This window comes from Archocentrus centrarchus, chromosome 15, assembly GCF_007364275.1.
Source record: "Archocentrus centrarchus isolate MPI-CPG fArcCen1 chromosome 15, fArcCen1, whole genome shotgun sequence".
Lineage (NCBI taxonomy): Eukaryota > Metazoa > Chordata > Actinopteri > Cichliformes > Cichlidae > Archocentrus > Archocentrus centrarchus.
This window is the reverse complement of record NC_044360.1, coordinates 15,101,897-15,128,519: the sequence shown is the minus strand read 5'-3', so window position 1 is coordinate 15,128,519 and position 26,623 is coordinate 15,101,897. Positions and strand designations below refer to the sequence as shown.

At 37.5% G+C, this 26,623-nt stretch overlaps 3 protein-coding genes across 3 annotated transcripts; 1 reads left to right on the top strand and 2 right to left on the bottom strand.

The window, feature by feature from the left end:
• Nucleotides 1-463: 463 nt before the first annotated feature.
• Nucleotides 464-19,352, bottom strand: LOC115793584 (uncharacterized). Its single transcript, XM_030748631.1, has 24 exons — nucleotides 19,275-19,352; nucleotides 18,817-19,140; nucleotides 9,747-9,809; nucleotides 9,217-9,537; nucleotides 8,743-9,042; nucleotides 8,227-8,547; nucleotides 7,725-8,024; nucleotides 7,209-7,529; nucleotides 6,712-7,011; nucleotides 6,497-6,551; nucleotides 6,241-6,335; nucleotides 6,100-6,134; nucleotides 5,915-5,971; nucleotides 5,420-5,473; nucleotides 5,251-5,314; nucleotides 3,423-3,485; nucleotides 2,894-3,214; nucleotides 2,005-2,304; nucleotides 1,842-1,890; nucleotides 1,598-1,692; nucleotides 1,439-1,473; nucleotides 1,254-1,310; nucleotides 667-741; nucleotides 464-517 (listed from the first exon to the last, which is right to left on the bottom strand). Exons 1-24 carry the CDS (start codon nucleotides 19,318-19,320, stop codon nucleotides 464-466), a joined length of 3,705 nt encoding a protein of 1,234 aa, XP_030604491.1. The 5' UTR covers nucleotides 19,321-19,352.
• LOC115793657 (polymeric immunoglobulin receptor-like) lies at nucleotides 10,905-13,513 on the bottom strand. Its single transcript, XM_030748729.1, has 9 exons — nucleotides 13,442-13,513; nucleotides 12,915-13,235; nucleotides 12,527-12,826; nucleotides 12,347-12,392; nucleotides 12,114-12,208; nucleotides 11,973-12,007; nucleotides 11,798-11,854; nucleotides 11,317-11,370; nucleotides 10,905-11,022 (listed from the first exon to the last, which is right to left on the bottom strand). Exons 1-9 carry the CDS (start codon nucleotides 13,485-13,487, stop codon nucleotides 10,957-10,959), a joined length of 1,020 nt encoding a protein of 339 aa, XP_030604589.1. The 5' UTR covers nucleotides 13,488-13,513; the 3' UTR covers nucleotides 10,905-10,956.
• An 883-nt stretch (nucleotides 19,353-20,235) lies between the features above and the next one.
• On the top strand, nucleotides 20,236-25,698 carry polh (polymerase (DNA directed), eta). The gene is made up of 10 exons (XM_030748728.1): nucleotides 20,236-20,505; nucleotides 22,229-22,363; nucleotides 22,547-22,779; nucleotides 22,910-23,088; nucleotides 23,167-23,270; nucleotides 23,367-23,486; nucleotides 23,766-23,889; nucleotides 24,049-24,114; nucleotides 24,262-24,434; nucleotides 24,528-25,698. Exons 1-10 carry the CDS (start codon nucleotides 20,369-20,371, stop codon nucleotides 25,468-25,470), a joined length of 2,214 nt encoding a protein of 737 aa, XP_030604588.1. The 5' UTR covers nucleotides 20,236-20,368; the 3' UTR covers nucleotides 25,471-25,698.
• The last annotated feature ends 925 nt before the right edge of the window (nucleotides 25,699-26,623 follow it).

Sequence of the window (26,623 nt, the reverse complement as noted above, 5' to 3'; positions counted from 1 at the left end):
CACACACGCAGACCCTCCCCCTAGGTTATGACAATTTTATCCACATGTGGCAACGGGACTGTAAACATTAGAACTGAAAGATTAAAAGTTGTGGCCGAACATGATATATTGTCCATATATGATATCATTCCGCTCTCATTCTTCAAAAGCAAAAATGTTTAGTATACACTGAGTTGTCACACACCCTGAAAATAGAGATCAGCGTCATTCATGTCAATGATCATGAAAAAACCTAACAGACAGGCCAGTGCTTCTTTGAATCATTTTGCAGCTATGCGGGAATAAAGTTTGTTAAATAACAGCCAAAAAAGAGGGAAAAAATAATTACTACATAATAAGCTGATGACAACTTTGGGTCAAGCTGATGACAGCAGATAACACATTGCAACATGTATCTGACAAAGATTCCAGTAATAGTTACAGATAAAAAAGATAAAAAAGGCCAAAGTAATATTTAAATATTTCAGCTGTAAGCAGCTCCTGTGCTGTATGTAACGTCTGTGTCTTTTTCTTCACCCTGATGGAGAACAGAAACAAATATGACAATCAGGAAGAAAAAGGTGGCCAAATTATAAGGGAGACATGCCAAACCAGGACAACAAGCAAAATGATTTGAAATGAAACACAGAATAAGTGGTGGCTGGTGTCAGATCTTTTAATATTTACCCCTTTCATACTTTGTTTCTTCATGGTAACCACAGAACTGTACGTGCTGTCCACGTCAGTTTCAGCAAAGGACATCTGGGAAGGAACAAAAATAAAAACTGAACACTTGAGAAAGTCTACTTGTATCCTTAAATATGAATGTATTGTCCACCTGTGTAAAATGAGTAAAATGTCATTTACAGAAAGACGAACAGTGTCAGCCTGGAGTCAATCCCAACTCTTTGTAAAAAGATGTTTAATCAGGACTTCTTTGTGTCACATTTACACTCAGTGGGGTCTCTGTAGCATCACTTTCAAAGGGCAGGGTGTCAGTGTTGACAAAATATCAGTAGTTTAATGATTAAGGTCTGAATCATGAGAAGCAGAATGGAGTTTTGTGACTCATGATCTAATTGCTGTATTGTACAAGTTATTAAAAAACACAAACAAGAACAGTTTACCATATGAGTATTCATTCATATATCGATTTGGCATTTTAGAAACCCATCTTTCATATTCTAGAGCTGCAACATATTGTACTCACAGATGTACAAAATGTTCACTGAAAATGTTAAACTTGATTTCATGATAGCGCTGCAGTTGGTTACCTTGGCTGAACTTCTTTTCTTGGCTCTAACTTCAGAGTATGTTACTTCCTCTCCAGCCTGCATTGAAGAACATCATTAGAACATCTGCCAAACTGTCATTATTAAATGTTGCTCTGTGATTTACTTTTGCTGTTCCTTTAGTATCATGTACCATGCTCACAGGGAAATAAATCAGCATAACTTACCATTGCTGTGGCTGATGACTCTGCTTTGCTCTGCTCTAGTAAAACAAAACTGCTGTTACTGACTCTGTGTGACAATGCACAATAAATTAAACATGAATTTAATTTTAAAGATTTACAAATAAATTTGGCATGAATTTATCAAATTTCAGTGATACTTACTGTGTCTCAATATAAGCCAGATGATCAACACCACGATTACAATCAGGATCAACACACTCAGAGGGATGATGAGGATCTTTGGATCAAATGAAGCTCTGCAACATACAGTTTGAGGACAAAATTTTGTTTAGCTGAATAAGTAATTTAACAGCATCTGTTAAAAAAAAAAAACTGTAAAAATAACTCCTTTACATGAAACGTTCTGCAACTAAATACTGCATATATAGATAGAAAAACATCTGACCTGTGTTGTTCATTTCCAGTAACAGTATGGGTAGTAGTACAGGAGGTGGCTATGATTCAAAAAAGAACCATCATCACTAGAATGATTATCTCTTGGAGTACAAACGTTTAAATTATATAGAATTCATAAACATGTGTGATTTATGATCTCTTGCAGTACTTACTAGTGATCAGTTTCTCAGTAACAGTTAAATGTACTGGTATCTGAATGTCTCCTTCATCACACCAATACCAGCCACTGTCCTCTGGCTTTAGTCCACTCATGGTCACTGTGAAAACATTTGGCTCTGTCATATGAGTGGTCACTGTTGTTCCATTTATGGATCCAGATGATCCTGTCACACACTTCCTGCCCAGCCTGCACCACTTCATTCCTCCAGAGTTCCTGTGGTGACATCTAATGTTTATGTTTTCTCCAATGTATCCTGTAATCTGCTGATGATCCACATAGAGACTGGGGGTACCTTCAAGGAATAAATAAATAAACAAAAAATAATCAGTTGATTTAAAAAACTGCGAAATGGAAAACAAACAAACAAAAAAAAAAAAAAAACAAGACAACCCCAAAAACAATCATACATTAGTTGATTTGTGTTATAGCACTGCTGTGTGGCAGATGGGGTTAGGACCCCAATGCATTACTCAGGAAAACAGGACACAGACTTTGAACATCTTTACAGCTGGAGTCTTAAACAAAAAAATTAACAACAAACAGAAGTAAACTGGCCTGAGCTGAAGCCAGGGAGTTAAACAAAAGAACAAAAACACACTGCACAAGAAACACACAACAAGAGGGAGACACATGAGGGGAGGTTGATGCAATATAATATATTAATACATGGGATACTGAGGGAATAGGCAAACAGGTGGGAACACAACTGAAACCAATCACAGATAAAAGAGAGACATGAATGGGATACAAGAGGGAACAAATCAATTATAATAAACAACCAAGGTACAAGGCTACAGAACCCCTATATATTCCAAACTCAGAAAATCCTTGGTCCAAGACCCAGGATCCATGACATAATGTGTATAGAGATGGGTACTTACGACTGGTCACTGACAGTTGAAAATACTTTCTGTCATCTTCCTCTCCATCAATCTCCACTGCACACCAATAGGCAGTGTTTTCATTTGTCAGCTGGTTTATAGTCACAGTAAAAATTTTCTGGTTTTTGTCATCAGAGATTGAATATTTTCCTGAACGGTCTGGTTTGTTTGTTTTTACTGCATAGCTGCAGAAGGTCCAGTAATATCCTTCACACAAGTACTTCACATGGTTCATGTATTGGGAGTCATAGAGACATGGGATGGAGACAGACTTTCCAGCTGTTACTGATACTTTACTGACTGTAGTTAGGCTCTGAACTCCTGCAACAAGAACAAATAAAGTTTTTTCATGGTTATGTTTACTTAAAACGTTCTTTTTTCACGTGACTTGTCTGTTATACATGTAGACACGTTATAGAATTATCAAGTATAAACTGGATAATACAAAACTTTTAATAGTCATTAATTTTATTATCTGCTGACATCAGTCTTAGAAACATGAAGTATTTAAATGATTCCTGTGACTGACCTTTGAGTCCACTGAAGAGCAGAAGAATGATGAGATGAGCAGCCATGCCTGTGAGTGAGTACACTTAAAACACAGGAACCACATGTTAAGTCTGGTCCTTTTTTTGAATTTATGCAATATGCAAACACATCACTTGAAACCTGCCTTCCTGCTAGTTCCTCATAATGTGTGATGTTAATTTTTGATTTTTTGGTTCACTGCTATATTTTTCTTCATACTAAGAATCACCATCTACAACACTTTAAAAAGCTGGATAGACTGATTTACCTAACAGCAGCAATAAGTGAACAATAATATGTATTCGCTTTATATATAATAGCACTGTAGTAGAGGAAATTAAAGTACAAAAACAAACATGCTTAATATACACTGAGTTCTCACACAAAGTGAAAATAGAGGTCTGAGTTATACATCGATATTGATGCTTACAATGCATCTTTATTACATTAAAACCAAGAAACATGTCAGTGAAAATTACATGAAACTGTGTAACAAAGAAACTGTGCAACAAACCTTTTTGCAGCTTTTCATGAATAAAGTGTGTTGTGCAACATTTAAAAAGAAGAACATGTAAATTACACAAGAAGTCAATGATAGCAGACAACACACTGCAGCACTGACAAAGATAAAAAGATGAGAATTCAAGAAATTATAATATTTAAATACTTCAGTGGAGCTCAGCTAGTGTACTCATGTAACCTTTGTGCTTTCAGTTTCACCCTGTTGAAGAACAGAAACAGATATGACAATTAGACAAGAAAAGCAAAGAAAAAGGTGACTTACTAGAAGAGGAACATGACACACTAGGACAATGAGCAAAATGATTTGAAATTACAGGGAAACATTGTGAAAAACAGTGTCTAGTTAGTTTCAGGTCTTTTAATATTTACCCTTTTTATACTTTGCTTCTTTAAGATAACCACTGAACTGTAGATACTGTCCAGATCCCTTTCAGAAAATGACCTCTGTGTGGAAACAGAAATGGAGCACTTTATAGTTTAATTTTAAATAGCTTTATTATGTTACACTTAAAAAAATTAATTCAAATCTGCTTGAATTAATTACAAATGTAAGGTTATAGTATGCTGGGGTTACCTGAGATTATTTTAAACCCATGAATGAGATTTTTCAAATGAAATGTTTCGAATAAATCACAGATGTATATAAAATAAAATAGTGGTAGGTTATTAGACATGATTATGTAGCTGTATCTTTTGTCGTTAGCTGATCTCATTTACATTTGCTTTCCACTTGTTATCGTGTGTGTGTGTGTGTGTGTGTCCACCGATAGAGTTCAGATTTTAACCACATCTCACTGTTTTGTTACCTGCCCAAGGACTGCAGATAGAAGTGAGCCATGGATGTAAACATTGAGTTTGACAGTGGAAATGACACTCCATAGAATTCAGGATATTAAAAATTAAGATCCTAATTTATTATATTAACAATGACAAAGCAAACAAACAGGTCAATGCACCCTTGAATCATTTTGCAGCATTGCACGAATAAAGCATGTTACAGAATAATTAAAAAGGAGGAGAGTTACGATATAACAAGTTGATAATAGCAGATAACACATTGCAGCACTTATCCCACAAAGACTTCAGTAATAGTTACACATAGAAAAGATAAAAAGACAAAAAAATCTAATATATAAAGATTTTGGTGGTGATTAGCTAATATGCTGTATGGGACTTCTGTGCCTTTTTCATCACCCTGTTGGAGAACAGAAACAAATCTGATAAATAGCAAGGAAAAGCAAAACATGATCAAATTCAAAGTGAAACGTGTCACACCAGGGTAGCTATTAATATTTACCCCTTTCATGATTTGTTCTTTATGAAAACCACAGAACTGTATATGATTTCCCTATCACTTTCAGGAAATGACTTCTGTAAGGACACAAGAATAGAAAGTGCTGTGCTTAAGGAAAAAAATGGTTAAAGTCAACTTGTTTCCTTAAATATAAATATATAGTTGTAGTATGTCAGGGTTACCGCTGGTGTTTGTCTCATGTTTCCCACATTGGAGTGTGTTACTTCTTTGTCCACCTGTGTAGAATAAACATAATTTTTACAAAATAAAGTTCAGAAAAACACTGAACAGTGTCAGCCTGGTGTCACTGCTCTAACTTTTGCATACAGACTCTTATCAGGACTCCCTTGTGTCACATTTACAGTCACTGGGTGCCGTGTGGCACCATGTTCAAAGTGTGTGTCCGTGTTGAAAAGATACAAATATTTGAATGAATAAGAAGCGCTTTAAATTATCAAAAGCCAAATACAGTTTTGTGAACTATGATGTAATTTCTTCTGATAGCTATTGCTGTATTTTAGGAGTTATAAAACATACAAACACACACAGTTTAATAAGTGAAGATTAATTTGACATTTTTGATATCCATCTGTAACAATTTAGACCTACAGTGTACTCTCAGATGGACAATATGTTCACTGAAAACTTGATTTCATGATAGCGCTGCAGTTGGTTACCTTGTCTGAACTTCTTTTCTTGACTCTAACTTCAGAGTATGTTACATCCTCTCCAGCCTGCATTGAAGAGCATCATTAGAACATCTGCCAAACTGTCATTATAAAATGTTGTTCTGTGATTTACTTTTGCTGTTCTTTTAGTATCATGTACCATGCTCACAGGGAAATAAATCAGCATAACTTACCATTGCTGTGGCTGATGACTCTGCTTTGCTCTGCTCTAGTAAAACAAAACTGTTGTTACTGACTCTGTGTAACAATGCACAGTAATTTTATTTTAATTTTAAATTTGGCATGGATCTAAATCAAGGTTCATTAATACTTACTGTGTCTCAGTAAAAGCCAGATGATCAACACCACGATTACAATCAGGATCAACACACTCAGAGGGATGATGAGGATCTTTGGGTCAAATGAAGCTCTGCAACATGTATAATTTCTTTTAACCTAACAATAATAGCATCTGTGAAAGACTTTTAGACTCCCTGAATAACAACAGTTGTAAATATTGCATATAAAAAAAATGAGTAGAGTTGAGATATAAATATAAAAACATTAATTAATTAAGTAAAAAAATATGACCTCTGTTGTTCATTTTTTAATGTGACAGTTGTTCCAGTCAGCACATGGTCAGTGGCTATAATTAAAAAAAAAACAAAAACATCAGAGGTTACTAGAGTACTCAATTCATTGTTGTCCAAATATCTCTAAGAGTAATTTATGATCTCTTGCTTTAATATTTATTAATGGGTAGAATTCATATACTTGTGTAATTTATGATCTCTTGCAGTACTTACTAGTGATCAGTTTCTCAGTAACAGTTAAATGTACTGGTATCTGAATGTCTCCTTCAGCACACCAATACCAGCCACTGTCCTCTGGCTTTAGTCCACTCATGGTCACTGTGAAAACATTTGGCTCTGTCATATGAGTGGTCACTGTTGTTCCATCTATAGATTCAGATGATCCTGTCACACAGTTCCTGCCCAGCCTGCACCACTTCATTCCTCCAGAGTTCCTGTGGTGACATCTAATGGTTATGCTTTCTCCGATATATCCTGTAATGTGCTGATGATCCACATAGAGACTGGGGGTACCTTCAAGGAAAAATAAAATCAATGGAAAATCATGTTGTGCTTAATCAGTCAGTGTGAATTTACAGTTATTTTTCATTAGCTCTGAATGACAAATAAGAGCACAATCCATTTCTGTCAAAAACAACAAGAATAAAAAAAAAAAAATCATTTTAATAAAATGAAAATTCTTTGTAATGTGTATAGAGATGGGTACTTACCACTGGTAACTGACAGCTGAAAAGACTCTCCATGATCCGAACCACCATTAATCTCCACCACACACCAGTAATCAGTGTTTTTATTTGTCAGCTGGTTTATAGTCACAGTAAATATTTTCTGTTTATTGTCATCAGAGATTGAATATTTTCCTGAACGGTCTGGCTCGTTTGTTTTTACTATGTATTTGCAGCTGTTCTCGTGATATCCTTCACACAAGTACTTCACATGATTTATGTATCGGGACTCATAGAGACATGGGATGGAGACAGACTTTCCAGCTGTTACTGACACTTTACTGACTGTAGTTATGTTGTGAACTCCTGCAACAAGAACAAATGCAACATTTTAATTAAATAAATCTATTATTTATATGCATATTTTTCAAATTAAATGTTTTGCTCATTAAATCATTACCACTGTGATGATGACTGTCTTAATAATCCCTAGAGCACTAATATTTATTAATGGGTAGAATTCCTATAATTCTGGAATTTATGATCTCTTGCAGTACTTACTAGTGATCAGTTTCTCAGTAACATTTAAATGTACTGGTATCTGAATGTCTCCTTCAGCACACCAATACCAGCCACTGTCCTCTGGCTTTAGTCCACTCATGGTCACTGTGAAAACATTTGGCTCTGTCATATGAGTGGTCACTGTTGTTCCATTTATGGATCCAGATGATCCTGTCACACAGTTCCTGCCCAGCCTGCACCACTTCATTCCTCCAGAGTTCCTGTGGTGACATCTAATGGTTATGTTTTCTCCAATATATCCTGTAATCTGCTGCTGATCCACATAGAGACTGGGGGTACCTTCAAGGAAAATTAAAATCAATGGAAAATCATGTTGAGTCTGAATCAGTCAGTGTGGACTTCACAATTATTCTCATGAGCTCGGAATGACAAATAAGAGCACGATCAGTATTTGTCAGAAAAAAACAAGAAAAAAATCCAACCCTTTTTCATTTTAATAAAATGAAAATTCTTTGTAATGTTTATAGAGATGGGTACTTACCACTGGAAACTGACAGCTGAAAAGACTCTCCATGATCCGAACCACCATTAATCTCCACCACACACCAGTAATCAGTGTTTTTATTTGTCAGCTGGTTTATAGTCACAGTAAATATTTTCTGTTTTTTGTCATCAGAGATTGAATATTTTCCTGAACGGTCTGGCTTGTTTGTTTTTACTATGTATTTGCAGCGGTTCTCGTGATATCCTTCACACAAGTACTTCACATAATTCATGTATCGGGACTCATAGAGACATGGGATGGAGACAGACTTTCCAGCTCTTACTGACACTTTACTGACTGTAGTTATGTTGTGAACTCCTGCAACAAGAACAAATGCAACATTTTAATGAAATAAATCTATTATTTATCTGCATGTTTTTCAAATTAAATGTTTTGCTCATTAAATCATTACCACTGTGATGACGATTATATTAATAATTCCTAGTGCTTTAATATTTATTAATGGGTAGAATTCATATACTTGTGTAATTTATGATCTCTTGCAGTACTTACTAGTGATCAGTTTCTCAGTAACAGTTAAATGTACTGGTATCTGAATGTCTCCTTTGGCACACCAATACCAGCCACTGTCCTCTGGCTTTAGTCCACTCATGGTCACTGTGAAAACATTTTTCTCTGTCATATGAGTGGTCACTGTTGTTCCATCTATAGATCCAGATGATCCTGTCACACAGTTCCTGCCCAGCCTGCACCACTTAATTCCTCCAGAGTTTCTGTGGTGACATCTAATGGTTATGTTTTCTCCAATATATCCTGTAATGTGCTGCTGATCCACATAGAGACTGGGGGTACCTTCAAGGAAAATAAATAAATCAATTATGAAGCACTGAATGGAAAAATAATTGGTCATTGATATGTCATTTCTCTTCTCATTAGCTCTGAATGACAGTATATTCAGTCTTTGTCAAAAAAATAAATAAATAAATTCATTAATGATTTGAAATGTGTATAGAGATGGGTACTTACGACTGGTCACTGACAGCTGAAAATACTTTCTGTCATCTTCCCTTCTGTCAATCTCTACTGCACACCAATAGGCAGTGTTTTCATTTTTCAGCTGGTTTATAGTCACAGTAAATATTTTCTGTTTTTTGTCATCAGAGATTGAATATTTTCCTGAACGGTCTGGCTCGTTTGTTTTTACTGCATAGCTGCAGGAGGTCCAATAAGATCCTTTACACAAGTACTTCACATGGTTCATGTATCGGGAGTCATAGAGACATGGGATGGAGACAGACTTTCCAGCTTTTACTGATACTTTACTGACTGTAGTTATGCTGTGAACTCCTGCAACAAGAACAAATAAAATATTTTCATGGTTATGTTTACTTGAAAGATTCTTCTTTCACATGAGCTGTCTTTTGTAGATGTAGACACTTTACAGTATTATAAAGTATAAAACTGGATAACACAAAAGCTTTTAATATTCATTAATTTATCATCTGCTGACATCAGTCTTAGAAAAATGAGGTATTTAAATGATTCCTGTGACTGACCTTTGAGTCCACTGAAGAGCAGAAGAACGATGAGACGGGCAGCCATGCCTGTGAGTGAGTACACTTAAAACACATGAACCACAAGTTAAATGTGGTTCTATTTTTGAATTTATGCAATATGCAAATGCACTATTTCCTTGCTGCTAGTTCCTCTTATTGTATGGTCTTATCTTTAGTCACTCTACAGTAGGCTGGGTGTATAAGTCAGTATCTACAAAATCTACGTGGAGTGATTAAAACATATATAAATTCATAAATTCAAGACCTAATCAGCCAATGTAAAACCATGTCCTCAATTCCAGGGCAGGTTTTGGGTTCTGTCGTTCTTTAGTCAGCAGAGTTTTGGCAACTTTTGCACACGAAATGCCTCATTATTCAATGACCTTATTCTGTATCTTTACATGGTCTGCCACTTCATGGCTTAGTTGCTCTGGTTCCTAAATGCTTCCTCTTTTTAATACCATCACTTACAGCTGATTGTCAAATATCTAGGAGGGAGACAATTCATAAACTGAATTGCTGCAACTGTGGATTCCTGTTACAGCAAAACTACAGTACCCATTCAGAAAGCTCTTTAGAGCAACCATTTTCCCCAAAAAACCTTCCTAAAGGCAGACTGCATAGCTAGGTGCTTGATTTTATCTATCTCTGACAATGGGACTGAAAACACCTGAACTAAAAGATTAAGAAGGGTGGCAAAATTCTTTTGTCCATATGGTATATTATTCCTTTCTCACCTGAAAACCTGCTCTGTTGCTCATAGAGCTATTATACTCTAGTAGCTGATGCTTTTAACCATATTAATGTATCAAAAAAAAACCCAAAAAACTATTCCCATAATAGCTAACAGCACTGATAGTATTACAAATTAAAGGATAGTGACAAGAATGCTTAATAATCACTTAGTTCTCACCCAAAATAGAGGATACAGTTATCCATTGACATTAATACTTAAGATCAGTCTTTATTACATTAGAACCAAGGAACATGTCAGTGACCTCGACAAAGACAGCAAACAGATCAATGCATCTTTGAATCATTTTTGCAGAATTTCAGGAATAATATGTGTTACAGAATAATTAAAAATTAAAAAAGGAGAAGAGTTACTAAATAAGTTGAGGATTAGATAACACATTGCAACAAATATCTGACAAAGACTGCAGTACTAGTTTCAGATAAAAAAAGATAAAAATACAAAAAGTTCTAATATTTAAGAATTTAAAGATCGGTGATTAGCTAATGTGCTGTATGTAACTTCTGTGCCTTTTTCTTCACCCTGTTGGAGAACAGAAACAAATCTGATAATTAGGAAGAAAAAGCAAAACATGACCAAATTCAAAGTGAAATGTGACATACCAGGACAACATGCAAAATTATTTAATTTGAGGGAAACAGAGGAACTGAGAAACAGCTTTCAGTCTTTGATTTTTTATGGTAACCACAGAACTATACAGGATTTCCCTATCACTTTCAGCAAATGAATAGGAACTGCTGTGCTTTAAGAAACAAAAGGTTAAAGTCTGCTGGCATTCCTAAGTATAGATGTATAGTTGTAGTATGTTAGGATTACCTCACGTGTTCGTCTCATGTTACCCACATTGGAGTGTGTTACTTCTTTGTCCACCTGTGTAAAAAGATGTAATGTAATTTACAGAAACACTGAACAGTTTCAGCCTGGTGTCACTCCTCTAACATTCTGTATGCAGGCCCTTAATCAGGAATCCTTTGTGTCACATTTACACTTTATGTGCCCTGTCGCATCATTGTCAAAGTGAATAAATAGGAAGAAAATGAATGAATAAGAAAAGCTTTGAATTATCAAAAACCAAATACAATTTTGTGAATCATGATTTAATTTGTTCTGATAGCTGTTCCTGTATTCTAGGAGTTATAAAACACACACTATCACACAGTTTAGTGTATGAAGATTAATTTGATCAAACAAACATTTTTGAAATCCATCTGTAACAATCTAGGCCTACAGTGTACTCTCAGATGGACAGTATGTTCAATGTTAAACTTGATATCTTGATAGCGCTGCAGTTGGTTACCTTGTCTGAACTTCTTTTCTTGGTTCTAACTTCAGAGTATGTTACTTCCACTTCAGCCTGCATTGAAGAACATCATTAGAACATCTGCCAAACTGTCATTGCTCTGTGATTTACTTTTGCTGTTCCTTTAGTATCATGTACCATGCTCACAGGGAAATAAATCAGCATAACTTACCATTGCTGTGGCTGATGACTCTGCTTTGCTCTGCTCTAGTAAAACAAAACTGTTGTTACTGACTCTGTGTAACAATGCACAGTAATTTTATTTTAATTTTAAATTTGGCATGGATCTAAATCAAGGTTCATTAATACTTACTGTGTCTCAGTAAAAGCCAGATGAACAACACCACGATTACAATCAGGATCAGCACACTCAGAGGGATGATGAGGATCTTTGGGTCAAATGAAGCTCTGCAACATGTATAATTTCTTTTAACCTAACAATAATAGCATCTGTGAAAGACTTTTAGACTCACATACACGAGCAGTTGGCTAAATACTACAAATGTAAAAACATTAATTAATTAATTAAAAAATAATAATTCTGACCTCTCTTGTTCATTTTTTAATGTGGCAGTCAACACATGGTCAGTGGCTTAAAAAAAACCAAAAAAACCACCAGTGATTACAAGAGTACTGTAGTTATTATTTTCCAAATATGTCTTAGAGTGCAAATATTTACAAATCAGTGGAAGTCACATTCATGTAGAATTCATCATCAGTACTTACTAGTGATCAGTTTCTCAGTAACAGTTAAATGTACTGGTATCTGAATGTCTCCTTCAGCACACCAATACCAGCCACTGTCCTCTGGCTTTAGTCCACTCATGGTCACTGTGAAAACATTTGGCTCTGTCGTATGAATGGTCACTGTTGTTCCATCTATGGATCCAGATGATCCTGTCACACAGTTCCTGCCCAGCCTGCACCACTTCATTCCTCCAGAGTTACTGTGGTGACATCTAATGGTTATGTTTTCTCCAATATATCCTGTAATGTGCTGATGATCCACGTAGAGACTGGGGGTACCTTCAAGGGACAAAATACCACCAAATTGAATTTTCTGGCATTTCAGTCTTCACATTTGTCTTTAACTCTTTTTTAAATGTGTACTTACCACTGGAAACTGACAGCTGAAAAGACTCTCCATGATCCGAACCTCCATTAATCTCCACCACACACCAGTAATCAGTGTTTTTATTTGTCAGCTGGTTTATAGTCACAGTAAATATTTTCCGGTTTTTGTCATCAGAGATTGAATATTTTCCTGAACCATCTGGCTTGTTTGTTTTTACAACATAGCTGCAGTAGTTCCAATAATATCCTTCACACAAGTACTTCACGTAGTTCATGTATCGGGAGTCATAGAGACATGGGATGGAGACAGACTTTCCAGCTGTTACTGACACTTTACTGATTGTAGTTATGCTGTGAACTCCTGCAACAAGAACAAATGCAGCATTTTAATGAAATTATTATTTTGTTTACCTGCATCTTTTCAAATTAAATGTTTTGCTCATCAAATCATGACTCCTTCAAAACTTATAAAAGAAAATGCTAAGTTATTACAAACATGTAATAAAATATTATCACCAGCACACAAATGAATTCACACATCAAATGACTTTTAAGTGCCCCAAATACCTGTCAGTCCAGTGAGTATATAAATAATCCTGAGATAAACAGTCATGTTGTGAGCAGATAAAGCAGTATGAACTGATGGACTTCAAAACTGAATTTCACTTCCTCCTCCCCCCCTCCCTAAATATGCAACTGTCACTGCAGTTACCATCAATCTTCCTCTTATGTAAATTGGTAATTTTACATAATTGTCTCATGAAATAAACATCTTGTGCTGTAAATGGTAGTACACTGATATCTGTCAGGCTGGTGGCTTTTCTAAACCCATCATTTTTAACAATATGCAGGAAAAATATGGACTATAGAAAGCAAAATATTACAACTTTATGTTGTAATATTTACTCTTTATGTAAATTACATATTGTTCTACATTGACCAAGATCATCTTCTATGATGAAGTGTCTGTTCTATGTGAGTGAAATGTTTGTGACTTCTGACAGCTGTTCCTGTAACTCCGACTCACTGCGTCTTGTGAAACCTATTTCCACACACCACACATTTAACTTACAGAGAACATTCAATGTTGACATGTTTATTGCAAAAAGTGAGCTATTTTGACAAACAATGTAAATGAGCTTCAAAATTTCACTTAAGATTTTAGAGCAGCTTCTTCAGGGTGTCTGAACTCTATACGTAATGTATGGTGTGGGACAAAAAAAACACTTTTCTTTAAGTTACCCCTCTGCTCCTCGGTATAAAAATTTAACTCAAATGTTGCAGACATTATTAAAATGCACATTCCAGACTTTAAAGTTATTTGCATAAATTTCGGTTCCACCATGTTGAAATTACACTTTTTATACACAGTCCTCCTCATTTTGGGGCACCATAATGTCTGGGACAAGATAAAGGTGGGCACATGAAAGCACTTGTGTTTATTACTTTATTGCATATCCCTTGCACACAATGACTGCTTGCATACTGTTATTCATAGATATCTCCAGGTGCTGAGTATCTTCTCTGATGATACTGCCAAGTCTCTACTGCAGCCACCTTCAACTCCTGCTTGTTCCCAGGACTTGTCTCTTAATGTTTCTCCTTCAGCATGTGGAAGGCATGCTCAGTTGGTTTTAAATCACGTGAATGGCACAACCATTCAAGAATTTTCCATTTTTCCTTAGCAGTATGTTCTGGATCATTATCTTGATGCAGGATAAAGCACCATCCAGTGAGTTTGCAGGTATTTACTGGAACTTGAGCAGATATTTCAATCTCCCTCAGAATTCATTATGCAACTGGCATCAGCAGTTACATCATCAGTGAAGATACAGTAAGTTTGCCAGTACCTGTGGCAGCCATTTAACACTCCAGTCACGTTTAACAGCTGAGCTGGCATACTTGCTTCTTGAGCGCTTTGGTTGTTCCTCTTGTTATGATACTCTGATACAAGCTAATCTTGGTCTCATATGGCCATTACACCTTTTGCAGAATTCTGCAGGATTTCTTAAATACTATTTTTCTGAACTGAAATTTGGCCAATTAGTGGTTTGCATCTTGCAGTGCAGCCTCTGTATTTCTGTTCATGAAGTTTTCTGTGGATTGTAGTCTTTGACAAACGCACACATACCTCCTGTTTACTGGTGAGCTCTGCAGTCACGAAGGAACTGGTACGCAAAGGAAGACCTCAACTGCTCACGACAGAACAATCCTCAATATGATAAAGATGTCGCCAATAGTTTTATTCTTGTTTTTCAGCCTCATAATAACATGACTTTCATTGGCACTGCCTTTCTCCTCATGTTGAGCAAAGGCAACTACAAGCTCGGCTTCAAATTGTTGAAGAAAGTTTCTCATACTTGCACAAATGAAGCAATGAAACACACTTGAGTAATTTTTTGTAATATTCAGTTTTATGTCACTGTATATTATTTGACTCTCCAATTTTTATAACTGTATCAGTTTGAGTTGATGATGAAGCAAGTTATTAACACTTTATTAATGTTTCAGAAACAAAGACTTATTTTATTTTTTATCAAAATAATAAAAAATTATACTCTACAAATTAAAAATAAATAAATAGACACAAATGGATATGTGCATCTGTATAGGAAACATTTTAATTTTCTCAACAGTCATGGTGAAACCCTGTCTGTTATTTACAAAAAGAAGTAGAGTTATTATTATTTTTTAATTATACATTAATTAAACCTGCTCAAAAAAAGTTGTTCATACATTCTTGATTGATTGGTTTGTAAAAGGTGACGTAAGATACATCTGATAGGATGAGCATTGCAGTGACTTCATGGGTTACTAATGTCCTCTCATCCCATTTCATTCATTGTTGCTTATTGAATTTTAGCATGCTGTAGATCACACTCAGGTCTGCTGGTTCAGCCTAAGGAGTAAAAGACAAAGACAGACAAGAGATGCTGAACTCTATGAATCCATTTGTATGAATCACAGGTATTTTGATACCGTTATGATTTAAAATTCCTCACATACCATGTGCTGCACATTATCCTTTATTACAATGGTGCTGTATATCACACTTTCTGCAGGGAAATTTTTCTGTGGAATAAGATCTTCAGTCAAAATGAAATGAAACAAACATGAACAAAAAACAACTGAGGACAAATGTCTCCTTAGACACCATTTTCCTTTTTTCATACAGTGTTTACCTTTGTCTGGGCTCTCACCTGTTCATTGTGACATGCTCTGTTATCATGACAGAGCATATCATGATAAGGAGATTGTGAGCTCTTTGATGGATAAAATTAAAATACATATCCAGTTCGATGTTGAATATCTAACTATGATTCCCATGTAGGGATAGGCAACTGGATTTGTCATTTGCTGGTGGAAATCTATAGTATAAATGCATCCAGGGTGGTGGTGTCCATCTAGGCAAATATAATCAACAAATCACACTCAATGTAGTTAAATTAGAATTATGTTCATTTGATCGGTCAGCTCATGAGCCAAAGTATAACACATAATTTTTCAGCTCATGATGGAGGCAATGTTATGGAATAGGCATGCATGGCTGCGAATAGGACTGGGCCACTAGTGTTTATTGAAGATGTGACTGCTGATAAAAGTACAAGGAGGAATTCTGAAGTGTGCAGGGCTTTACTTTCTGTTCAGACACAGAAAAATGCTGCTAAACTGATCAGACACTTCACAGTGCAAATAAACATTGACCCAAAGCATACTGCTAAAGTAACCCAGAAGTTTCTCAAGGCAAATAAATGGTCAAGTCAGTCATTTGATTCCAACCCAACAGTGCATACTGGTGAGTTACTAAAGACAAAACTGATGACAGAGTGACCAAGTAGCGACTGGGGGCACCTGCAGTAAAGGCCTGTCAGAGCATCTCAAGGGAGGAAACGCAGCATTCGCTGTGTGTGGGTTCTAGATTTCAGGGAGTCATTGACTGCAAAGGATCTTCGTCCAAGTATTAAAAAACAGTCCTCATATTTGAAATTATGTTACTCTGAGCATTTGAAAATGGGGGACTATGTAAAAATGGCTGTAATTCCTAAATAGTTAATGCAAAAGTTTTTGGTAAACCCTTTGAACTACATCTGAAAGTCTGCATTTGATTCCCATCTGGACTGTTTATAAGCCAATGTTGTGGTGCTCAGAGGCAAAATTACAAAAACTGTGTCATTGCCCAAATATTTACATGTATACCACTGATGATGATGGCTATAGATTTATTACCAAACATAATAATGGAAAATAAAATAAATTGCTGTTTCTTACCACAGTGATGTTACACACCTCAAGTCTGGTGTTCTCTAAAACATATAATAAGAGAATCAAAATACAAATACAATATCTTATTCCCGGATTTATTTGAACAACTGACTTACTACGCATTATCAGCCTCCTTCCAAATAATGTTACAGTAACGATCAGTAGCTGTAAGAGGAGGACGGAGAAGAGAATCATCACCATAGTGGAACTATAGGATAAAGACAGATGAAAATGAAATGAAATAAAAAAATGCATTTAATTAAAAACTCTGCACAATTCATAAAGCTGCCTTAAATTTGCTTCCACATTAAAATGCTATATATTTTGTTACATAATGTTTAACTTAAAAAAAAAAATATGTATATGTTACAAAAATTTTGAATTTGAAGGTGTTTTATTCAAATGACAAAAATCTATGTTAAACTGAATAGAAAGAATAACTTTCCAGGCTTAAATTTGATCTTCAGTTTTTAAAAATAAAATACTAGGGAACTACAAATAGCTAAAAGGGACAGACCTCTTGTATTTGTCCTCCAGGCTTTCACCTTTTGCTCCATTTGTGGTTGAATTTGTTGGCTGGACTTTATTTGGCTCAGTGATTGTGAGTAAGGAGAAAAGCTGGTGACTGGTTGAAAGTCTCCTTGTGAAGTCTATTAATGCAAAAAAATAACTTATTTTGTGGATGGTAGCAATAGATTGTAGAATATATCTTGTGGATTATAACATCTTACCTTCCACTGCTTTACTCTGCAGGAATATCAGGCTTTATTTGGAGGCAAATTGGAGTCTATACATCTGGTGTTAGGTTAATTGGTGATTAAAATTTGCCTGTAGGTGTGAATGCGAATGTCAATAGTTGTCTCTCTCTCTGTGTTAGCATAGCAACAGACTGGTGATCTGTCTATGGTGTACACTGCCTCTTGCCTGTGGCAACTGGGATAGACTCCAGTCCCCCCGCAACCATGAATTGGATAAGTGGGAAAAACTGGATGGATGGATGGATGGATGGATGGATGGCATTCATCACAGCCAAATAAAATCAGCAGTGTGTTAAGTAAGCTCATAAATGCATTATCTGACCTCTGGGGACGTTTACAGTCTTGCCTTTTTCACATAAGATTATGTTGAATTGCTGAAGTAACCACCACTGCTTGCAACTTCATTTGTTCAACCTCTGTGGTGCCATTTTTATTATAAGCTGTTCATTTATGAAAATTGAGAGGTTAGGCTAGTATCTTACTTGTATTGGGGTGCAGTGCAGTTGTAGTAGCTGAAGTCACTTTATGAACAATTATGTGCACTGGTATCTGTAAGTCTCCAACAGCACCCCAGTACCAGCCACTGCTCTCTGTTCTCAGGTCACTCATAGTCACAGTGAAAATATTAGGGACACTCGTATTTATTTTCACAGTTGTTCCATCTATTGATCCAACTCGACTGGTTACACAGATGCTGCCCAGTCTGCACCACATTACTCCTTTTTCTTTTGGATATTTATAGCGGCACACAGCAGTCACACTTCCTCCTTCAAAGGCTGCAATTTCCTGTTACAGTGAGACTTTTCATAACTTGAAAAAAAAAAAAAGAGATATGTTTTATGCATTTTTCTACCAGGTACTGACATGTTTTTATACATCAAAAAGTACTTTAAAAAAAATTACAAAGAGAGTTTACTGTACCTGTGCTGACAGACAGCCAAAAATACTGTTTAACATCTTTTCCTTTGTCAATTTCTATGGCACACCAGAAATTCTTGTCGTCGACCGTCAGATCATTAATAGTCACAGTAAAGATTCTTTGGTTTGTATCATCAGAGACGGAAAACTTTTCTGATGTTTTCAGTTGGTTTGTTTTAATTACTGCAGAGCAACTGACCCAAAAGTATCCTTTACACAAGTATTTCACATGATTTTGGTAGAGTGGCTCATAGTAACATGGGATAGAGACAGAGCCTCCTTTCCTCACTGACACTTCACTCACTGTAATAATGTCACAGTGAATTCCTAACAAAGTAAAAGAAAATAATTAATAGGAGTGCCTTCAAATGCACTTCACTATTACAGTAACATGACTTAACAGTAAAATATTAATTTGACAATGATTTATTATCTTACAGCTTGAGGCTTGTCTGACTTACCCAGTATTCCAGCAAGCATTACGTGATAAATATATAGAAGAACCATGCTGGCACAGGTGCTGTTAGTTAGTGATCCCTTTTGCTATCACAGTGGCTATTTCAAACTGGGCTGCTTCCTCATTTTATTTACCTTTTGACAGTGCTCCTGCTTTCAGGGCATTTGAAAATAAAACTGATTTTTGATAGTTGCAATAGCCCGTAACTATATCTGCTACAATTATTATTTATGTAAATGCTTTTATTTCTCCAATTTATTAGTAGATAACCAGCGTTGTTTCACTACAAAATGCAAGAAAATAAAGTACAGAGAAGTATGGTAAAAACCTTATTTTAGGTCATTCTTCAAAAGAAAAGGGGGCCTTGGCCTCATAATCACCAATGGGCCCTTGGTGGGTTCTTTTAGTTCTACATTTTATTAGTACAGACTGTAGTACTGTGATGTGATAACACTCTCTGACTCCATCACTGGTCTAAGATCTAAGATCAGTCTCAGGTTGAGCAGTTTGGAGAGCCAAGATTGAGGTGGTTTGGACAGGTGCAGAGGAGGGATAGTGGCTATATTAGACAAAGGATGTTGAAGATGGAACTGCCAGACAGGAGGAAAATAGGAAGACCTATGAGGGGGTTCATGAATGTTGTGAAGGAGGACATGCAGATGGCTGATATGACAGAAGAGGATCCTCAGGATAGTTTGAGTTTAATTTGGATGCAGATTATCCGCTGTGGCGACCCCTAAAGGGAGCAACCAAAAAAAAAGAAGAAGACTATGACTTTTAGAATACTCCAAAAATACATTAATAATATATTGCATTATTCATATTTTACAAAAAGTAAACTAATTTAGTTTATGTTTACAGTTTATGCGGCTAACGTAAGCGTTTAACCCGTGTTTTCTTCCATGATGACGAAATTAGCAATGGACTTCTTCGTCGACCTTTGATGACGTTTTTATGTAACCCTCGAAATGCAAAACGACCGATCTCTGGCGGTCCGTTCAAGTTCAGCGAGTTTTCAGTTCTGGTGAGGGGTGTGAATCAACAGCCCCACCAGTTTGATACTAGCTTCCCACCACAGACAGATTCTTCTCGTTAGTAATGGAGCATGGAAAGGAGAGGGTGGTGGCGTTAGTCGACATGGACTGCTTTTACGTGCAGGTGGAGCAGAGGCTGAATCCAGCTCTGAGGAATACTCCCTGTGTTGTGGCCCAGTACAAGACGTGGAAAGGAGGCAGGTGAGTTTCTGACACAGAGATGCTGTTTTGATGATCAGCGCAACTGAAACAGCTAACCATGGTGCCATACCACAAAGTCTGGGAGACATTGGGTCACAACACCTTAGGTTTTGCTCGTCCTCGGGGTTGTTAACGCTGGCAGTTATTGGTAGCTAGGGGTATATACACTCCGTGGACAATTTATTAGCTACACCCGTTCGTACTGGGCTGGATCTCCTTTTCTTTCAGAAATGCTTTAAATCTTTGTGGTACAGAATCTACAAGGTGATGGAAATATTCCGGCAAAGGGGCTCCACAGGATCTGGTGACCGTGGAGGCCATTCGAGTGCCGTGGACTCATTTTCATCTGCAAGAAACCAGCGATGATTTGTTTTGTGTTTGGTGCATTAACCTGCTGGGACCAGCCATCAGAAGATGGGGACGCTGGCCATAAAGGGATGGACATGGTAGGCTGTGGTGTTTAAACGATGCTCAGTTGGTACTAACGGGCACAAAGTGTGCTGAGAAAATATCCCTCACACCATTACCCCACCAGCTTGAATCTTTGATATAGGGCAGGATGATCCATGTTTTCATGCTGTTCACACCAGGTTCTGACCCTAGCATCTGACTGGAACAGCAGAAATCAAGACTCATCAGATCAGACCAGTTTTTCCAGTCCAAATTTTGGTGAGCCCATGCTAATTGTAGCTTTAGGTTCCTATTCTTAGCTGACTTGATTGGCACCTGGTATGGTCTTCTGCGGCTGTAGCCCATCTGCTTCAAGGTTCAATGTGTTCTATGTTCAGATATGCATGTTTGCATAACTTAGCTGAGTAGTTATTTGAATTTGAGTTCCTGTTGCTTTCCTATCAGCTTGAAGCAGTTTAGCCGTTTCCCTCTGGTCTCTGGGTTGAATGAGGCAAAAAGCTGGTGCTAACTCAATTTTTTTCTGTTTTGGTGACCATTCTCTGTAAGCCCTAGAGCTGGCTGGGGGGGGGGACCCATCCCCAACCATTTGAAATGCTCAGAACAACCCATCTGGCATCAATAATCATGCCATGTTCAAAGTCAATTCTTCCCCATTCTGATGCTTGGTTCAAACTTCAGCAGGTTGTTTTGACTATGTCAACATGCCTAATAGCCTTGGTTGCTGCCATGCAATTGGCCGATTAGATATTTGTGTTAATGAGCAGCTGAACAGGTGTACTCACTATAGTGAATGTAAAGTACAGTAAAGACGACTACTGTAAGGCAAATCATCTATATGAAAATAGAATATAAAACTCAAAACAATAGCTATGAAATTAGTTAAATGGCTGGATGCATGGAAGCATGTAGTGGTTTGGCAATCTGATCTCTGTGTGCATTTACTAGCCTTTATTTATTTCAGTTTTGTGACTGTAAATGACTTTCTTGATCTTTCTCTGACTATCCTCTATTTTCTGTTCAGTGACTCTGCCTCTTCACAGTCTACAGTGTGACCAGGCAGCATGAAACGAGACAGTGACTAGATTATTCAGTGACTTCAAACATTCCTCTCGCTCTCCTCTCGTTTAACACACGGGTGAACCAGTACCCAGGTTGTGCGTGTTCATTTGCATTGACCATTTAAATTTCTATCTCTGTGTTGGCAACTCACTCGCCCCCATGTCCCACAGATAACCCCCTGGACTTCCTACTAAAATGTTTATACAGTTTATAAGCGTGTTGTGGTTCTCAACTCAGTGTTATTGTCTGTTAGTATTATAGCTGTGAGCTACGAGGCCCGGGCCCACGGTGTCACCAGGAACATGTGGGTGGATGATGCAAAAAAACTGTGCCCAGACCTCCAGGTGGCACGAGTGCGTGAGTCTCATGGCAAGGCAGACTTGACAAAGTAAGTACTGCTGCTGATGTACAGTACCAGTCAAAAGTGTCTCCAAACTTTTGATTGGCACTGTACATCCCCAAATTTCCCCTTTTTAATCGAATGGACATTAAATCTGTCTTTTTCTTTAAATTACCTTCAAACCTTATGACCAAAGTTGTACTGCAAATAATTTTACTATCCCTTCTGTAGCTACAGGGAAGCGAGTGTGGAGGTGATTGAGGTCATGTCTCGTTTTGCTGTGATTGAGAGAGCTAGCATTGACGAGGCCTACATGGATTTGACTGCTGCCGTGCAACAGCGACTTAAAAATACGACTGACAAACAAATCGAGCCTTCCCTCTTGAGGACTACCTACATCCAGGGGTACCCACAAAGTTCACCTGGACTGGAACAATCTGCAGAGGACGCTGTGCTGGATAAAGGTAGGCTGTAAGCCAACTTTGATTTCAATTATCCAATGACCTGTTTCTGCTGTGAACACAGGAAGCTGGTGAAAAATAATACAAACTCTGGTAGGTTGTATCTCCCTAATAGCATCATGTTTGTCCTCAGAGGAACAGCGATCCAGAGGTCTCCAGCAGTGGCTGGAATCCTTAACTTTCCCATCAGTAGGTGAGCAGAGCTCTGCAGAACTGCAGCTAACTGTAGGGGCACTCATTGTTGAGGAAATGAGAGCAGCTGTGGAGAAACACACAGGTTTCCGCTGTTCTGCAGGAATATCACACAACAAGGTAGGATAAACTCATATAATATTCTAAGACCAGTAACTATGTTTTCAAAGGTTATAGATTACTGTTGACTTTTCCAAGGTATTGGCCAAACTAGCGTGTGGTCTGAACAAGCCCAACAGACAAACTGTTCTGCCCTTGGACTCTGTGGCAGAACTTTTCAGCAGTCTACCCATTGGCAAGATGTAAGTTTAGTTATTTCATTGCTTACATTGCCACAGAGTGGCAACAAAATTTGTCTAATTAAATTCTGTGCTCTTGTATTATTTATTTAACTGCAGCCGTAACCTGGGAGGTAAGCTGGGAGCGTCGATCACAGAAACTCTGGGAATAGAGAACATGGGAGATCTTACTCGCTTCTCTCAGGCTCAACTGGAGCAGCACTTTGGGGACAAAACAGGGTAAGAAATGCCTTTAATAATTGTATTTGCAGTAATGACACAATTTTTTTTAATCGTTGTATTCATGGGATTAACATTTTAATTACAAAGTTTTAGCAAAGTTATTGCATGGTGTTATTAAAATACAGTAGTTTTGCACTTTTGGATTTCCTTCTACACTTTTGAACTTGAACTTCTGCTTCTGGACAGAAATGTTATTTTTGGAAAGCCCTTCAGCACTAAAATGGACTAAAACTGTAACTTATTTCCTTGTTTTCCAATGAATCCCCCTTCTTTTAGCCAGTGGCTGTATGACTTGTGCCGGGGGATTGAGTTTGAACCTGTGAAACCCAGACAGCTTCCAAAGTCCATTGGCTGCAGTAAAAACTTTCCTGGGAAGACATCGCTTGCTACTAAAGAGCAGGTAGAGGCCAATCTGTCTCTGCTCCTGTGTGTTTCACAAGCATTTTAAAAGTGTTACTCCACTTGTCTTTAGATGTGAAAGGAAGATGGCAGTAGGCACATTCTAGTAATCCTGTTAACAAATGTGGGTTTTTATTGTTTTATATATTTTACTGTGTAGGTACAGTACTGGCTTCATCAACTGTCCCTTGAGTTGGAAGAGAGGCTGACCAAGGACAGAGAAGTGGTAAGAAAAAAATATGTTTGTGTTTTTTTTTTCCTTTATTAGATCATTTCCCTTATTTTCCCCATATGGGTTTTACATTAATCAGTAAATATTCAGTAAATGCAACTATTTTTACATCAGTTCTTGTTATTTCTCACCGGCCTATAGAATGGTCGAGTGGCTAAGCTGCTAACAGTCGGTGTACGTCAGCTTGGTGACAAGAGGCCGAGCAGCTTCTCTCGATGCTGTGCTTTAGTGCGCTACGAGGCGGCCAAAATGTCCAGTGACAGCTTTGCCATTATCAAGAGTCTCAACACAGCAGGAAACCACCAGACTGCATGGTAATTAGGATGGGATAACACAGAGGCATTTAAAGTAATTTGCTGAAGGAATGCTTTGTGATTTTTAAAAACTGTCTTGCATCACATCCCCAGGACTCCACCCCTCACCATGCTACAACTCTCAGCTAGTAAATTCAGTGATGCTCCATCAGCAGGGGGGATTGAGGGCTTTCTTTCCGGTGATAGCTCTTCAAGCCAGCTGCCCCGTGAACCAAAAAACGGCTCCCCGTGCAAACAGCCGGGCACCATCCAGTCCTTCTTTCAAAAGGCAGCTGAGAAACAAAACCAGAAGGTTAGAAAGGGTGCTGACGATGAAGAGAATGCTGGTTCTGACTCCACTGAAGTTCTCCCACCTTCCTCCCGTCACAGTATTTGTTCTGCTGATAGTCAGCTAGAGACAGACAACAACCATCCTGCTTCCTCATTTGCACCTGTTTCTCAGTCCAAAATTGGTTCACCCAGCCCCCACACAGGCATTTCCTCTTTCTTCCGCATGAAGACCTTTGAAAGAAGCCTTCAGGTTTCAGTGTCAACACCAAATAAGCCTGAAACAGGACACATGCTGGGACCTGTTGATAAGGAAGACACTGAAGATACTGTTACTGTTGTGTCAGGCCTACAGTCAAAACCTTGCTCAAAGATTATGTCTCATGAGTTGCCATGTGAAAAGTTAAGGAATGAATTGGACATCGATTCACAGTCAGATCACCCTCCTCCCAGTGTGGTCAGTGAAGATGTGATAATCTGTGAACGCTGTGGTCAGGAGGTGTTAGCCTGGGAAATGCCAGAGCACAATGACTATCACTTTGCCCTGGACCTCCAGCAGTCACTCTCTTCATCTTCAGGTGCACCAACCATCACTTCCTCATCTTCTTCCGGTACTTCTCCAAGTCCTCTCAGAGCAGAAGCAACGGGCACAGCCCAGTCCTCCCGTGGCAAGACAAAAACTAGAGGCCAGTCGGGACCAGCACCAAAAAGGCACCGCTCCCACGGTGCAAGTACAGGCACGCTGGATTCATTCTTCAAGAAGAACTGAAGATGTTCTGCACAACTGCGGTTTTAAATTATGTGAAAAATAGTTCTGATTGTGCACATTTTTAAATAATGTTTGTTTGAAAAGCCATATGCTAAAACATCAGAAGTTGTTTTGAAGTTATCATTGTTGATGTGCTTTATATGATAAGTGTGTGCAAATTAAAGAAAGAGAATATTTTTAAAATTTATTTAACATATGCCTTTTAATGATGAATAAAAAGCCAATCTTTTCAAGACATTATTCTGTAAATCAGACTGTATTAAAGATACTTTTTACTCCTTGGAGTAATGTGTCTTATGTTGTAGTATTGTGGCATACCAGCAGATGTCAGTAGTTTGTTAAATATTGGGAAGAAGTTTTAACTTGACTGTCATTGTGAAGTTTTCTTGTAAAAAAACAGAGAGAGAGATGAGAATATGATTTGTATGACAAGAGGGTATAAAGTATTTGAAAAACTGTTAGGTTCAAATGATGGAGATGAGGTATCCAAACATAACTGAGTAAATTTATTCAACACCTTAGCTAATCACACAAGGAACCAGTCACACCAGTGATAAAGCTTTTTAAGTTTCAGTAAGAACAAACGTGACAAAAAGTGATCTAAACCTACCATCCTTTATCCAAGAACATTGCTAACTTTATAAGTGGAACCTTATTTTGCCACAACCTGATAACAGAAAAAAAAAATGTAGGACAGGGCGGATTGGAATGTTACCAAAGATGAATCAGAACAGTTCAGATTATTTCCTGTAAAATGACATGTCTCACTTTGAGCAGTTTGGGTGATGATCCATTAGGTGATCATTGTGTATGAGTTTCACTAAAATCTGACCAATATTCAGAGGAGGGGTTTTTATGAATGGTGAACAGATGCCTCACCGTAACATAAACTCATTGGTCCTTTGGCTGGATGGGCCAAAAGTCTTGGGTGGATTTAATCAAGTTAAAGCATGTTTGTGTGTGTGTATAAATAATGGAGATTTTTTTTTTTTTTTGCCAATCGTAGGTCCAATCAGGTGAGTAACAGAGTATAAAAAAAGTAAAACACACGCATCAGGAATGAGGTAGTGCAAGAGCTGTCAAATTCACAGTTCAATTAAGTCTGTGGTTGTCCGGGTAGGGTGGCTTATAGCAGGGACAGCTACAGGAGAGG